The 12324-nt window shown below is 40.4% G+C and overlaps 1 protein-coding gene and 4 non-coding genes across 6 annotated transcripts; 2 read left to right on the forward strand and 3 right to left on the reverse strand.

The window, feature by feature from the left end:
* Positions 1–296: 296 nt before the first annotated feature.
* hs6st2 (heparan sulfate 6-O-sulfotransferase 2) lies at positions 297–3424 on the reverse strand. Of its 2 annotated transcripts, none has more exons than XM_022196709.2 (2): positions 2529–3424; positions 297–1700 (listed from the first exon to the last, which is right to left on the reverse strand). In XM_022196709.2, the coding sequence occupies exons 1-2, from the start codon at positions 3101–3103 to the stop codon at positions 875–877; spliced, it is 1401 nt and encodes a 466-aa protein (XP_022052401.1). In that variant the 5' UTR covers positions 3104–3424; the 3' UTR covers positions 297–874. The 2 variants fall into 2 exon arrangements, with proteins under 2 accessions (XP_022052401.1, XP_022052400.1); XM_022196708.2 differs by having other exon boundaries at positions 297–1703.
* Positions 3425–3634: 210 nt separating this feature from the next.
* On the forward strand, positions 3635–3707 carry trnaf-gaa (transfer RNA phenylalanine (anticodon GAA)). Its single transcript has one exon. It is a non-coding gene; the product is annotated as a tRNA-Phe (tRNA).
* A 1015-nt stretch (positions 3708–4722) lies between these two features.
* On the reverse strand, positions 4723–4794 carry trnaw-cca (transfer RNA tryptophan (anticodon CCA)). The gene has a single exon. It is a non-coding gene; the product is annotated as a tRNA-Trp (tRNA).
* A 3532-nt stretch (positions 4795–8326) lies between these two features.
* trnaw-cca (transfer RNA tryptophan (anticodon CCA)) lies at positions 8327–8398 on the reverse strand. The gene has a single exon. It is a non-coding gene; the product is annotated as a tRNA-Trp (tRNA).
* Positions 8399–8732: 334 nt separating this feature from the next.
* On the forward strand, positions 8733–8804 carry trnaw-cca (transfer RNA tryptophan (anticodon CCA)). The gene has a single exon. It is a non-coding gene; the product is annotated as a tRNA-Trp (tRNA).
* The last annotated feature ends 3520 nt before the right edge of the window (positions 8805–12324 follow it).

Raw genomic sequence — 12324 nt, forward strand, 5'->3', positions numbered from 1 at the left:
GTATCTCTAAAATTTATGAGCAGCTGTTAGAGCTGATCCTTTTATTAAATCCTCTGAAAATCAGACTGAAAAACGATCCAAATCCTACCCAACCACATTTAAGAATAAGCTGTGATGTCAACTATCACCTCAGCAGGGAGTTTGGATTTCAGTAAAATTACTTCAGCGCTCCCTGCTGGTGTTCTAGAGATCTGCAAGGGCAACACAAAAGCTTGGCAGTCTTTTGTGCACATGATCAGACAAAAGACCATCACATTTAGGCAGAAGATATTCTGAGGAAAAAACAGACAATCAAGTAAATGTAAAAGCAATTTTATATAAAAACAGACACATTCGGTAGTTTTTCAAACATTAGCAGTTAATGCTACACATTGAGGTATCTATGAAAACTCCATTCTCCTTAACTGTTACCGAAAAGACACTTAAAACAGGTACATTTCAGAATGTACACATTTCATACAAGACAACAATTTGGCAAACATATAGATTGTTATTCACAAATAGTAGATTTTTTAAATAAAAAACACATTACATTGTATTTTTTTTGTAAAATTTAAAATAAATCCCCCGTTGTTTCAAGCTACATTACAAGAGTTCAGATGTGCTGAACGTCCAGGTAAAAGGCTAGTGTCATCAAAAGGTACAGGATTCCAGGTAGCTAGACTTGTCTTTGTGTCTGTCAAGAAAATGCACCCATTATTAATGTCAGTTGTGGCAAAGAAATACAATCAGTATCAATAAATTAATGTGTCATTTAAAACAGTTCATGGTGAAAAAAAAGGTGGAAGGCATATACTAAAAATACTTGATGAAAACAGACAAGGCAGAACTTGGCACACTTAGTATTAAGACACCCTACAGTTGATTCCCGTCACTACCACTGTTCTACATTGTCTATGTAGTCGTCCATGGTGCTATTCTCATCCAGATCCCACCAGTCTGGAAGTAGCACTTCTGACTCCACGCTGTCTTCAGCTGCCTTCTCCCTCTGCTGCTCCTCGGTTACAGCAGGATGACTGTTGGTCAAACGCAGTGTTTCTGTGGGCTTCGGCTGTCTTCCTTGCTTTGTTGCGAGCCTTCCACGGAGTCGCCTCCTCTCCTGTTGTCGCCTCTCCCTGGCCTGCCTGCGCTCCTGCTGCCTCGCCACCTGGAATCGCTGCAGGAAAAGGTCACGGGCATACTCATACAGCTCCACGTCCCATCGGTTTAGTTGCCGAATTCTGTGTTGCGTCTCCGGAGGAACCTCAACACTGGAGGCACGTGTGCCATTGAGCTGTGTGAACGGTGCAATGAACTCCAAATTAAAGGTTCGCTCAAACAGATACTGGGTCTTACGCTGATACTCGGTCAGTCCATAGAAGGCCATGCCTCGCAAGTTGCGTTTGGCGCTCTCCAGAAGTACTGCCCAGCGCTCCTCCTCACTCATGGCAGAGACGTTGTAGCAGCCCACCAGGCTGAGGTCAGCCAGCATGCGAGTCTGCCGGTTGTTAGCCAGGTTGTAGGGGCAGTCCATGAACTCCTGCAGCGAACAACCCGACCAGTCGTCTCCTGAGTAGCAGCTTGGCAGCTCTGACAGTGTTGGTGAGCGTCCATCACACACATGTAAAGAAGCCTTCCATGTAGCACCACGCTGCACGTGACGCCACTCGCTCAGGTAGCGTGACACTGGGTCTCGTAGGATGGTTATGTAATAATAGTTCCTACTGGAGAGGAAAAAAGACAACGTTAGGTCTTTAAGCCAACTGAAATGGCCTCAATATGTCTCGGTGATTGTTTAAATAAGTGCTCCAGCAATTTGTTATAATGTTGCCATAATAAATGCAGTGATGAGGAGTAAGAAGATGGTGTTACATACAAGAAACCATCAGTCTCTGGTTGTAACACACTGCATAAGTACTGCTTTGACAAAACTAGAGCAAAGATCCTGCAGTCTTTTGGTTTGTTCATACAGTCTGCATGCACTAGAAACATTTGTGCTTTAAGCTTTAGCCACTAAATTATACTTTGTGTGTTGGTCTCTCGTAAATCTTCTGTACAATGTAGATACTTGATGAAAAAACACTGATTATGGTAAAGCCAAAGTTTAACCACCTACTATTTGCAGTGGTAAAAGTTGCTCCAAGAGTCTGCACTATATTAAATCAATGCAGTCTTTATATTTAGGCTAAACTGGGAGCAATTAAAATAAGGCTGCAATTAATCATAAAGCCCAAGATGGCGTATATTTATGTCATGTCATGTCCACAAACCAAAGATATTGTCACAGAGGAGTAAAGATCAGAAAATATCGCATTCAGATGATGGAATCAGAGTATTTAGACATATGTCAAACCAATCAGCCATCAAATATTTGGCAAGGAGTTTAATCATTAAAAACTAATTGAAAAATCACTGAAAACCTTTGGTGTTAAGAGTAATTGCTGGTCTCCATAAGTGATTATTTTGTGAACTACTCTGTAGTGCATTTCTGAATCACATTTATTGTGTAATTATGACCAATGTACTGTATGAGTCCATCTTTCACCAACCTGGGCAGGTTCTTGGGAGCCTCTCGGGAGTCCATCCGTGACGGGACACAGCTGGTCAACTCCGTCCAGTCCGCATGAAGCCCGCAGCTCCAGCCGGTGGAGAACCGGGAGAAGAGCCAGGTTTCCTTCTTACCTGGCCGGAAACAGGTACACTTCTTCTGACCTGCGTGGCACTCGCAGGGCCTCTCCAGCTGAATATTCCGCACCAGGTGTCGACCAAAAGTGGTGCCACCGGTCTTCTGGATGTGCAGAAACACGATCACATCATCCCCCTTGATGTTGAAGTCTACCACGCGATTCAGGTCCGCTTTGGTGAAGTTGAAGCGAGGGACAAAGCGAGCCAGAGCGCCGTCTTCTGCGATGTACGGATCCTTTTGAAGCCCGTCCTGGATTTCACCGCCGCCGCCCCGGGAACCAGTTGCACCGTTAAACCAGGACCCCAGCTGGTGGAGCATCTGGCACTCGGACCTACTCGGACACACGTACTGGATCATGATGACGCCGAAGAGCAACACCATGAGCAGAACGATCAGCAGCCGGTGGTGGCCGCCGCTGCCGTTGGATTTCTCATCCATCTTCCCGGGTCGGACAGAAACACATCACTCAGGCAGTCCGGACCCCTGCCTCAGCCGGGGGAGAGTAGTGTTTATGCGGCCGCCAGATGAAGCGAAAACAATAACAATGCGGCTGTTCGCCAGTCAGAGAGACGGCGGGGTCAGAAATCACACGAAAACCAGCTTCTTGTGACTTTCTTTCTGTGTCACAGCCACAGCCGTACAGGTTTCTTTTAAGGTTCGGTCATTACTGTTCGTTAGCTGCTCATAGCGATAATCTTTCTTCAAGCAGCAAATCCTCGTCTTCTACTGCCAGCGATTCCTGACCTTTCTTCCCAGCAGCCACCGCGCTCAGTGTGGGAGCAGGGAAAATTACGTCACCGCGACCGCTCCAATCCAGAGCCGTGGAGAATCAAAGTTCAACTAACATCCTAGAGCCGCTAAGTTAAACTATGTGTCTCTAAAATTTATAGATCAACACAATAGCTGCAAAACGTGAGGTGGCTGGTCTGATGCCTGTAAATTTGTCATGCACGTGCCGATTATTTCACCGCCGAAATAGCTCAGTTGGGAGAGCGTTAGACTGAAGATCTAAAGGTCCCTGGTTCGATCCCGGGTTTCGGCATTTTGTTACACTTAACCACATCAGACCGTATGAATTGTCAGGCATTTGTTTAGGCTGTTTGTCAAAACAGAAAGTTACAAATACTTTCGCGGTGTCATGAACCTTTCAGCTGCAATATCTCGAGGAACCTCTTTCAAGGCCGTTTTCAGCAGAGAAAAAAGTACCCACTTTGACGGTAGGAGCTGTGTTTATGGCTTCAATATTAGAAGGTAAGAAAACTTAAACAGTCATATTTCTTTTCAAACCTACGTCTTGAAGCAACTTCAACATAGCCAGACGTTCTGTAACTTCACAGAACTGTATCTAAAATTGAAAATTGCACATCTTACATAATGCAAAGCAGGCATAGTAGAAACCACCGTCCATATATGTAACACTGTGTGCGCCTGTTAGTTGTTGAGAATATACCTCTTCTATCACTTCAGTATGTTTTTTGTTGATTTGGCAAGCTCATTTTACTAGTTTTGATGGCAAAATGGCCGCACAGAGGTGGCGAAATACATCAGGCATCCGCTGAAAACCAATCACGTTAGGAGGGCTATCATTTGAAAACCAGTAATGTTGCACGTTCAGTCTTTTAACTCGTACATATTAACAAGTTCTCCCGCACCAATCTGATGGTCAGATCCATGTTTTGCTCCCCTCTGATACGTCAGTCACATCAGCCAATCGAAGCCATGCTAATTAGCATATTTTGCAGCTGAAATGGAGTTGGGAGAGCGTTAGACTGAAGATCTAAAGGTCTCTGGTTCGATCCAGGGTTTTGGCATTTTAGTACCGTAATGAAACCATAACGCAGTGTTTTCCTGTCTAAACACTACCGTGGTGCACAATGGACAATATTGATAAACATGACAAAACTGTCATTATTCCATTACCTGTGTCCTCATGGAATTGAAGAAAAGCCCAAACTTGCAAATGTGATGTTTTCAAATGGCTTTCTTTAATTCTGATCATGTATTAAAGCACCACAAAGGTCAGCATATTAAGGTTTTCAGTTAGAAAGTAAACAATTTGACCCTGACGTGATTTGAACACGCAACCTTCTGATCTGGAGTCAGACGCGCTACCGTTGCGCCACAGAGTCACACATGTAATAACAGCAGGTGCAGTGATCACCTCAGGTCTCACCACCAGCATCAACACAAGCGGCCCAAACTTTTTAGAATCCGCTGGTAGATTCGTAGCTGGTAGATTCGTAGCTGTATAAAAACACGATGCTTTGCTGGTGAAGTAAAACTAATTTAAGCCAGTTAAAAAAATCACTGGAATATTTTGTTGCATGTTTGTAATATTACTTTTATCAGCAGCAGAACAAACACTTGGCAAAACTGCTCACCTTACCCTTAATTAACAATATTTTGGGAGCTGATAGATCATTTACTTGCTGGTTGCACCTGTTTTGTGATTCAACAGTTTATTTGTTCACACTGCTACTTAAAAATCACGGTTTTTATGTTCATCACTATATGATCCACACCACAGATAAGACCCATAACTGGGATGTATGTACATGAGGGCTGCCCAACAAAGCAAGATTACTGGGTTAGTGAGACTGAGCTTTAAGTTTTCAATGTCACTAAACTGGCTCTGTCCTAGATCACCATGGTAACTGATGCTGCACAGCTAAACAAGACACACTTATTTAATTATCACTAAATAATAAAATAAAATAATAAAATAAAAATAATAAAATAAATAAATAATAAAATAATAAAAATATTACTTTGAAAGAAGTTGAAGATGCTATTAATCTATTAAAACTAAATAAATCCCCAGGTAATGATGGGTTAACTTCTGAATTTTATAAGAGATTTTCAGCTAGTCTATGTCCCTTTCTTTTGAAAGTGTTCGAAGAGTCTATAGATAGAGAATCACTGCCTGCCACGCTCACTCAAGGCCTCATAACTTTAATACCAAAGGCTAAAAAAGACCCATTATTTCTGGATAATTGGCGTCCTATCTCTTTACTTAATAATGATTATAAAATTATGGCATCAATATTTGCGTCTCGAGTTAAAATAGTGTTACCAAAAATTATAGACGAATGTCAGTCGGGCTTCATGCGTGATAGGCATATTTCAAATAATATTAGGTTAGTTCTCGATATTCTTGATTACAGTGACTTAGTCCAGGATCAGAGTCTGATTCTCTTCCTTGACTTCTATAAAGCGTTTGATTCACTTGAACATGGATTTATGCTCTCTGCGATCGAAAAGTATGGTTTTGGCGGGTTCTTTCAGAGTGCGTTGCGCACCTTGTACTCGAATGCCAATAGCTCCATTAAATTGAGCCACGGCACCACACCAAGGTTCCCCTTAAATCGAGGTGTCCGTCAAGGGTGCCCTTTGTCCCCCTATATTTTCCTTATAGCTGTACAATTTCTTAACTTGCAGGTTAAAAACAGCTCTCTTAAGGGTGTGTCCATTGCAAAGAATGAAATAAAAATTAGCCAACTGGCAGATGACACGGTTTTGTTTTTGAAAGATGATTCGCAGGTCCCTGTTGCAATAAATGTGATACAGTCCTTCTCCAAGGCTTCAGGGCTCAAATTAAATGTTAATAAATGTGTGCTTTTGCCCGTGAAAAATTGCTTCAAAAACTTAATTTGTGATATCCCAGTTAAGGACTCTGTCGTTTACTTGGGCGTCACTATAACCAAAGATTTGTCTAAGCGAAATAATGAAAACTTTGCACCAATGATTGAAAAGACTCAAGTTGTTTTTAATCGTTGGTTGCAGAGGGACCTGTCTCTTGCGGGCAGAGTACTGCTGTCCAAAGCAGAGGGTCTATCGCGTTTGACGTATGCTGCTCAGGTTCTGGACGTGGAGCCCTCCGTGTGCAAGAAAGTAGATCAGGTTTTGACCAATTTTGTATGGAAAAATAAGACCCACTATGTTAAAAATCTGTGGTTCTGAATCCCCTTGATAAAGGGGGTCTGGGGCTAATTGATTTTGCTTCTCTTAATAATACTTTTAAAATTAATTGGATTAGGCAACATCTCGCAAACCCTACTTCTATTTGGAATTTTATTCCACATTTTGTTTTCTCTCAAATCGGTGGTTTGAAACTTATTCTGCTGTGCAGTTATAGTATTCAGAAAATTCCAATTAAACTCTCATCATTTCATAAACAAGTACTGCTCTCGTGGACGCTGATTTTCAAACATAACTTTTCTCCACACAAAAGTTACATATGGAATAATCAGCATATTGTGTTCAAAAACAAGTCGCTATACTTAGAAAACTGGTGTGGTAATGGTATTTTATTGATTAGCCAGCTCTTCAATGAAAGTGGTCTTCTCTATAGTTACAGTGAATTTTTGGAAAGGTATAAGGTACCAGTGCCACCCCGGGAATATGCTATTGTTTTTGATGCAATACCGTCTGGTCTACGGATGCTCTGCAAATGCTCTAACTTTAAACCTCCGGTTGTAGTGTCCCCCTGTGACCCAACTAAAACACATGTTCGAAAAATTTGTTTCTCCATGTTAAGTAGTGGTAGAAATGGCAGAATTCGAGCCCTGTTTCAGGAGAACATAACATCTGTTCCAGCTGCAATTGCACACTGGGCTAAATCCGTACCAGATGTTCAATGGAAATACACTTGGACCCTACCACAACGTTTTTTTCTCACAAATAAAGTTAAAGAAATATCATATAGAATATTACATCGATTTTACTCAGTGAAACACTTCTTAGTGAGATTTAAAAAAGACATAGATACCATGTGCGCTTTCTGCAGAGGCTCACCTGAAACTCTGGCTCACCTTTTTTGGTCGTGTCCAGCTACCAAGCGGTTCTGGAATGATGTTAATATCTTGATTACATCAAAAGTCAGTGCCTCATTCTCCCTTTACTTTAAATATATTCTTTTTGGTTTCCAAACTGATAAAATGTCCCAGAGGGGGCCCTTTATCATTAATCTCCTCATTCTCCTTGCAAAATTTCATATTCACAAGATGAAATATGCCAACTCTACCCCTAGTTTTGTAGTATTTAAAAAGGAACTTGAACATTATTTGGCCATCATTAAATTATGTAATCATAAGAAGGCTGTGAAAACATTAACCATCTGTAACAGTCTGAAGCTGCTATGAAAAAAGAGGGGAACCCCACGCTTGACCCTGTACTGGCCACTCCCATCCGCTAGCGGCCGGGGTTGGCCAGTTGGGGGTCGAGGTGTTTGGCTCGCTTTACACAGGGTATATGTGTATTGGTGTATACCATGTATATATATGAATGAAGACTGGAATATTGGCTGTCTTTGTGCATAGGTCGTTGCGTTACATCATGTGCTGTCTGTAATTGTTGTAGAGTTAGTGTGTATTGTCTTTTTCTTTTTTTTCTTTTTTTTTTTTTCTCTCTTCTTTCTTTTTTTTCCCTTTACTTAACCCCTCGCAATTTTAATCTAGCAATGCTGTATATCTGCTGTCAACTAGCAGGCAGAAATTGTCTAGAAACTTTTTAGAAAGTCTTGATGAACCTGCTGTTAAATCATGTTTGAAGCTGTTAAGCATTGTAAATGTTCTCTGGAAAAAAATAAATAAATAAATAAATAAATAAAAAAATTATCACTAAGGTCAACATACCAAGTTTTCTGATTAAGAAGTAAACAAATGACCCTGATATGATTTGAACACACAACCTTCTGATCTGGAGTCAGATGCGCTACCATTGCACCACAGAGTCACACCTTTAGAAGCAAAGGCTGCAATCATCAGCTGAGGTCCATCAGATGCTCACTGACCACTCAGTGGTCATTTCACAACATTATAACAGCACAGTATGTTGATTTAGAGCATTTAAGGCATAAATTTAGAGGATACAGATTTCACACATCGGTGATTTCTCACTCCAGTGATTCTTTAACTGCCTTAAATTAGTTTAACTTCACCAGCACAGCATTGTGTTGTTATACAGCTACAAATCTACCAGCAGATTCTAAAAAGTTTTGGGCCGTTTGCGTTGACGCAAACGACCTGAGACCTGAGGTGATCACTGCACCTGCACTTATCACTTACGTGATTCTGTGGCGCAACGGTAGCGCGTCTGACTCCAGATCAGAAGGTTGCGTGTTCAAATCACGTCAGGGTCAAATAGTTTGTGTCCTCATGAGAAAGCACCAAACATTTAAGTCTGCTGTGCTTAACAATATGATGGCTGAGGAGGGAGTCAGACATGTTACTGTTGTGTAACTGGAGCACAGGGTGCAATCATCAGCTGAACACTGACCACTTGTAGTGGTAAATCCACAGCATTATAACAACACAATGGTATGTTGATTTAAAGCATAAATTTAGAGGATTCAGTGTCAAATTACAGATTTCACACATTGGTGCTTGAAGCTAAAGAATATTTATTCTGTTTAAGTGACAGATGTTTTGTGTCTGGTGTTATATTTAGTTTCAGATTATATGGAGTCTCTTACTACAAAGACAGTTGGTGACAACTAGACTAAAAAGCACTTCATGTAAAAGCATTGTGGCAAAAGTGAAGCTCGATTGCATGTCAAAGTGAATCAAGGTGATACTGGCAGCAGATCATGCTCCCTGTTAAAACTGCAAACTAATCCCAGGGAAAGCTGCTGGTTCCACTTGAGGTTCTATCCGATTTTTTGGTTATGCCAAATATCAGACTTTAACTTCCTCTGTTGCTGTTAGGAACACTGATGTAGAAATTGGTCATTTCACTGAAGCCGTCTGCAACACTTTGATGAAGCAGCAACGTTAAGAGGCCCAAAACACAAAACATTGCTTTGTTTGTAATGTTTGTAAGGCTATTTTTTATATTTTTGCTGCAATTTTAAGTCTCATTTTGTCATTTGCAATCATTTTGCACTTTGTATGTTTTTTGGTCTTGGACGTCATTTTTATGTCCTTGCAGTCATAACTGACCCAACAATAAATCTTAACTGTACTTTACAGAGGTTTTTGTCCTGCTCAGTAATCCATCTGCGACACTAACAAGTGAGCTGCCTGTCAACCACTGGTAGGTGAAGTGCTCTTTCTGCCCTCAGTGGGTTTGAAACTGAAGCTTTGTCCTCATCATTTCATCTGATTTCAGGGAGACAGTTAATCATTTGGCTCAGGGGTGTGGGCTGTAGAGAAGAGAGGAATTTCACTCTGCCCCACCCCACATTCCTCTCTACCAAACTGTGGCACCCAGTTCAGACCTCTGGGGTGAATTAGGTGACAAATTAGGCTGCTTCTTTATCCCACCAGCGTCTTAAAGTGCAGTAAATTGAATGAACACGGTGCTTACAATGACACCAGTATGACTCTGCAGGATGGGAAAACATTTCTCTTACAGGAACTGAGGCCTCTTATATAAACACAACTACAAAACTCATCACTAACATGAGCTGAGAAATACAAACACAACCTCTGTTACTTTATTTGTAAAAGTTTGTAACATGCAGTTTAGTTTTTAATGTGAGTAGCTGTCTCCAAAAGCTGATTTATTTAGTGTAAGTTTCCTGTTTTGAGTTTGTCCTGAACTAAAATAGATTAAAACGAAAGAGCTCAGCCTGAAATATCTGCGGATTGATCAGACCCTTCATCATGATGATCCAGAACCATCGATCAGTCTGCAGGATGATTCGATCCTCCTCTCCGCGAGCTGATTAAAAGCGGGTCAGCTGGTCAAAACAGACGTGACGTCAAATGGAGGGTCAAAACAAAGATCGTGTGTGTAAGAAGATGCATCACTCCGTTCAGACATAAGCAGGAAGCACAAAGGGAGTGGCTCTGTCGAGTGTTGCTATTTTTAAAGCTTTCAAGCAGATAATGAGTGGATCTGGCTACGAAGGGAAAATTAACGGTTTTGCATCATGTTTGACCTATTGGTCTTCTTAGACCAAGCAAAAATATCTACAGTCCCTATTTTTGCTTCTGTTTTGTCTGTTGGTAAGATATCTAAAAATATTGTTAAAATGCTAGACCACATCTGTTATTATTTGATGTCTCTGAGCTAGAACAATGCTCTATGAGCTCCCTCTCTTATGAAATCCCTCAGAAGAAAAGAAACAAAGTAATATTTTCCATGGATTCGTTTAAGATTCATTTATATCTGTGTCTTTTCATCTCCTATACAACATATTATTGAGGCCTGAAAAAAATGTGCCATGCTGTTGTTTTTAAAGGAATTTTACATCTATATTGTATTGGACTGTATGTCCAGTGTTGGGCAGTAACGTCACTACAAATAGCGTCGTTAGTAGTTTAACTACATTTTTCTGTAACGACGTGGTAGCGTCGTTGTTTACAAAATCAAAAAACGTTTCAACAGCTTAGCTAATCTTTTGGTCATGTAGCGCGGTAGCGAACGCAAAAAGCTACATTAAAAATGATTAATGTTGAACTGCTTGAAGCGGAGCTTTCTGCTCTGCTGCAGTCTCATCTCACACTTTTAAGGATCAGACAGTGACATCCTCTCCAAACGCCGACATGTCTGTGTCGACCAATAGAAGCGGAGGAACTGTTGATGTCGTCATTCAACAATCCCTTCCACTGGATCCACACACACACAGACGCTCGCTTCAGTTTTTGAGTTTTTGTGAAAAAACGGAGAAAAGTTGTTTTCAGATACCTACTGTGCCAACCCAGTGCGAAGTTTCTGTCAACTTCAAAGACGTCAAATACAAATCTGAGAACCCATATACAGGTGACTACCGAATATGCACAAGCAGCAGCAGTTAGCTAACCACCACATGTCAACCGCAGTATAAGATGCACACACAAACGAGCTACTTTTCAACATCTAAAATTCGCGTGGCAGTAAATTAATTAAATTAAGCGTAAGGTTGTGGTGGCAGTGTGTGAATGTGTATAAATTGGGGGATTAAATAATTAAACTGATACATATCAGTTTAATTATGGGAGGTATGGGAGAAAACGAGGTAACAGTAAAACCAAAATCTGTCTTCTTCAGTATTACTGTTAACACTAATGAGCAAATGGCTGAAAAAAATAACAGAAAGGGAAACAAAAGTGATGGCATAAATGATTAAATATCTTAATCTTACACTCAAGACCAAAATTGAGTTAAGTAGTAGTGGATACAGCACTTTGGGAAAGCATTGAATGATTTTACATAGATATTAGACTTAAGAAATAAAACTTGATTTAATACCCAATGTGAATACCCAAATTATGTATAAAATTGTCTTACTATAATATTGCTTACTTTATATGGAAATGATATCAAATGTAACCTATTATACCCTCCAATGTAAGTGGTGTGTTAATATAAGCTACTGCAACTTAATTATCAGTACATTATGTCTGCAATACAAACTAAAAAGAAAATCAGAACAATGATTTCTAATGTAAAAAGGTTGATTCATTTTAAATATAGCTCCACATATTCCTCAGTGTATCAACTTACTAACTTTGGAGCACTGAGAACAAAAATGATGGTTTAATAATAAATAAGTCAGCATTTTCTTGTCTCCGTTTGACTGACTTCATTAGTCCCTGAAATTTTTTGGTAAGAAAAAAAAGTAACTTGAATGTATTAAGCTACTTTGGCCATATTGCTGTAGCTTAGCTTGCTACATTTCTGTGGGTCATAGCTTCAGTGTAGTGAAGCTTGATTTAACACTGAGTAGCTGGTAG

The sequence above is a fragment of the Acanthochromis polyacanthus genome, chromosome 10, assembly GCF_021347895.1.
Source record: "Acanthochromis polyacanthus isolate Apoly-LR-REF ecotype Palm Island chromosome 10, KAUST_Apoly_ChrSc, whole genome shotgun sequence".
Taxonomy (NCBI): Eukaryota; Metazoa; Chordata; class Actinopteri; family Pomacentridae; genus Acanthochromis; species Acanthochromis polyacanthus.

What these genes read in the sequence shown, in the direction of transcription:
- hs6st2 (XM_022196708.2), bottom strand. Translation starts at nt 3,103, where the DNA reads ATGGATGAGAAATCCAACGGCAGCGGCGGCCACCACCGGCTGCTGATC. An exon ending in GCTCCCAAGAACCTGCCCAG is followed by an intron (nt 1,704 to 2,528) that starts GTTGGTGAAAGA and finishes TTTCCTCTCCAG; the next exon opens with TAGGAACTATTATTACATAA.